Genomic DNA, 3501 nt, shown 5'->3' on the forward strand with positions numbered 1-3501 from the left:
GAATATACCCTTAAGGGTATATAATCTTACGTGCCCAAACACATCATAACACGTCATTTTGTATGATATATTCATTATAATGTTATTAAACTTTGACTACTAACTTGATTTAGTTTCAAGATTTTTGAATTTACTATTATCTTTCTTTTACATCACATCTTTTTGGCCGAACACCTACTAAATTATATATATATATATATATATATATATATATATATATATATATATATATATATATATATATATATATATATATTAGTTGAAAATGAAAATTATGTAAGTGGAAGATAAATGTGTAATTTATAAAAATCTTAGAAGTAAATCAAGTTTGAAGTTAAATTATAAGAATATTTGACAATTAATGTAGTATGATTAGTTTGAGTACCTACATTTAAGGTATATTCACTTTTCCTATATATATATATATATATATATATATATATATATATATATATATATATATATATATATATATATATATATATATATATATATATATATATATATTAGAGATTTAAAGATTTTTAATTTTATAAAGTTTAAACCATTTGATAGTCGCATCAACGATTGTTGCTACATATGATATTGATATTTATTTATGATGAAAGGGAGTCCAGGGGAGGTTGGTTTTAAGTACTAAATGCAATTTGCAAACGACGTCGTGATGACGATAAGGTGACGTAGTTCAAAGATAATAATAAGACGCAGCAGATATGAAAAAGTTAATAAGCTGCGGTCAACGGTATTCCTTAGACCTTCTCTCCTCCCTTCCCCTGTGGGCTGTGGCATGTATATAAATGCATATAGCTATCATACCCAAACGCCAAACACAAACACAAACACCCAAATATACATAAGAAATAAGATTCGAGGATTGAGAATTAAGATAAAGTAGTAATGTCGAGTGATCCCCGCAGCGTGGTTAGAAAGTTTCTTGCGAGGCCTCAACATGAAGGAGCTGGAGCTGTTGTCAGAAGGAGCATCGGCAGGTCCAACCCTTCATTTCTCTTTAATTTCTTTAATTCATTGTCTCTTAATTATTGGATTTTTTCATTTCCCTCCCTTTTCAGGTTCGAGCTTAAATACTTCGATCCTTTCCTTGTTTTGGATGAATTCTCAGGTTGCTCTCTGTTTTTTACCCCTTCTTTTTCTTTCGTTAAGCAATATATATATATATATATATATATATATATATATATATATATATATATATATATATATATATATTAAGGAAATAACAGCTTTTTTATTTATATATGGAGTAAAATAAGAGATGTTTCTAATTTATTTGGATTTTGCAGTATCTGCTCCAGCTGGATTTCCTGATCATCCACATCGAGGTAATACTAATTATTTGTTTATTTCTTGCTCATTAATTACTTAACCATGCAAAAACACATCTACGTAATATTATAATAGACAAAAGTATAACCAAACTTTCTTGATTAATTACTTCTCATCATCCTTTTTCCCTTGTGTGTTCCATCTTCTAAACAGGTTTTGAGACTGTCACATACATGTTACAGGTATCTTTAATTTCTACACATTACTTTATGAATATATATATATATATATATATATATATATATATATATATATATATATATATATATATATATATATATATATATATATATATATATATATATATATATATATATGTCTTTATGCATGCTATTTAGCATTTACACCTACCAAACACAAGTTAAAAAGATTTTTATATAATTAAACAAGCTATTTGTGTTTGTAATACAATATTATTAGTGCTGGATTGAAAACTGCACTTTCTTTTCTCTTCAGTGCTCTCGTCACTAACTAATTAACGGGGGCTTGATGCTTCTCCCAATTCAAGTCTGCTTTGTCACAAATATCTCTATTATTAAATTTTCAGTATATATTATAGTTGGACTCAAGAAAAAGTAAAACCAAAAGAACAAGTTTTTAAACCTTGGGTGTTGAGCTTTGTATAATCAAGATTCGGACACGTTATCCACTCTAGCTAAGACGGTCTTTTTCTTGGTAAATTATGATTAATTTTAAACGCGGTGGAGTTGACTTTAGAAAGTTTTAATTAATGTGATAAAATAATTTAGTTTATGATGATAATGAAGATGGTGATGATTTTGTCCATCATGAATTGGGTTTAGTGATTGATTAGTGGGGTTGAATTGATTAGCTAAGGGGGTCAATTGCAATTGCAGGGAGCTGTATCACATGAAGACTTTGAGGGACACAAAGGGACCATCGGAGTTGGTGACTTACAATGGATGACTGCTGGAAGAGGGATTGTGCATTCCGAAATGCCTGCTTCTCATGGCACTCAAAAAGGCTTGCAATTATGGATCAACCTCTCTTCTAGAAACAAAATGTATTATTACTATTAATATTATATCCGATTTCACTTTCCGTCACAATCAATATTGATGCTACCATTAATTCAAAGGGATTAATTTCTTATTATAAGTGGGAATTGACAACATGCATACATGCAGGATTGAGCCAAGGTACCAAGAGATGGCGAGTAGGAATATTGCAGAAGCTACTGAAGATGGGGTTACAGTGAGAATTATAGCCGGGGAGAGTTTGGGGATGAAGTCGCCTATATATACAAGAACACCCACAATGTTTCTTGATATTACAATGGAACCAGGAGCCCAACTTCAACAGCCTATACCCGAATCATGGAATGCGTTTGTATACGTATTGGAGGGAGAAGGTGTGATTGGAACCTCAAAATCATCTTCCACGACACCACACCATATTCTACTTTTGGGTCCTGGCGATGGCGTTCAGGTTTGGAACAAATCATCTTCCAAAAGGCTACGCTTCATTTTGGTTGGAGGAGAACCACTGGGAGAACCTGTTGTTCAGTGGGGTCCTTTTGTCATGAACACACAAGAACAAATTGACCAGACGATTCACGATTGTGAGAATTTTGAAAACGGATTTGAGAAAGCCAGGTATTGGAGGTCGTCTGAACCCACTCATCATCAAGACCACAACTTTTAGCATCTCGATTATATTTGTTTTTTCTTTTGTCATTTCATATTTTCCATAAGGTTTTAGCCTTTTAGGTGCATGCATGTTAATTGGGCTTAATTAATTAATAAAAATAAGACAATGATAATCATCTATGATGATATAGAGTTTGGTAAGCATGATGTTTAATTTGGGTTACAGTCAGTGTAATGATAGGATACGATTACATATTCCAAGGAATGATAAAAGAAAGAAACAAAGCTAAGGATAGAATAAGAAGGTGGAGTTTTGATTCCATTGAATATCTTTGAACGGCATGATTGAGATTTTATCAAACTTGGTAGTCCCCATGTTGGAACGGCGTTTAATCTTCTTAAATTAGGTTAATCGATTGTTCTTGTTTTTAGGGTTTTATTAATTTTAAAAATGTTTTAAAGTTTTTTTTTTTTCATACACCGCGGTTAGATAAAAAAAATTATAAGTTAATTTTGAAAAAGCTTTTGATTCACTAAACTGGAATTT

General features: G+C 30.9%; 1 protein-coding gene across 1 annotated transcript; it reads left to right on the plus strand.

Annotated features, from left to right (window-relative positions):
- The first annotated feature begins 743 nt into the window (after positions 1-743).
- On the plus strand, positions 744-3168 carry LOC145006241 (pirin-like protein). Its single transcript, XM_078965332.1, has 6 exons — positions 744-989; positions 1071-1120; positions 1302-1340; positions 1498-1526; positions 2202-2368; positions 2493-3168. The coding sequence occupies exons 1-6, from the start codon at positions 898-900 to the stop codon at positions 3007-3009; spliced, it is 894 nt and encodes a 297-aa protein (XP_078821458.1). The 5' UTR covers positions 744-897; the 3' UTR covers positions 3010-3168.
- The last annotated feature ends 333 nt before the right edge of the window (positions 3169-3501 follow it).

The sequence above is a fragment of the Lactuca saligna genome, chromosome 7 (genome assembly GCF_052625555.1).
Source record: "Lactuca saligna cultivar CGN05327 chromosome 7, ASM5262555v1, whole genome shotgun sequence".
In the NCBI taxonomy this organism is placed as follows: domain Eukaryota; kingdom Viridiplantae; phylum Streptophyta; class Magnoliopsida; order Asterales; family Asteraceae; genus Lactuca; species Lactuca saligna.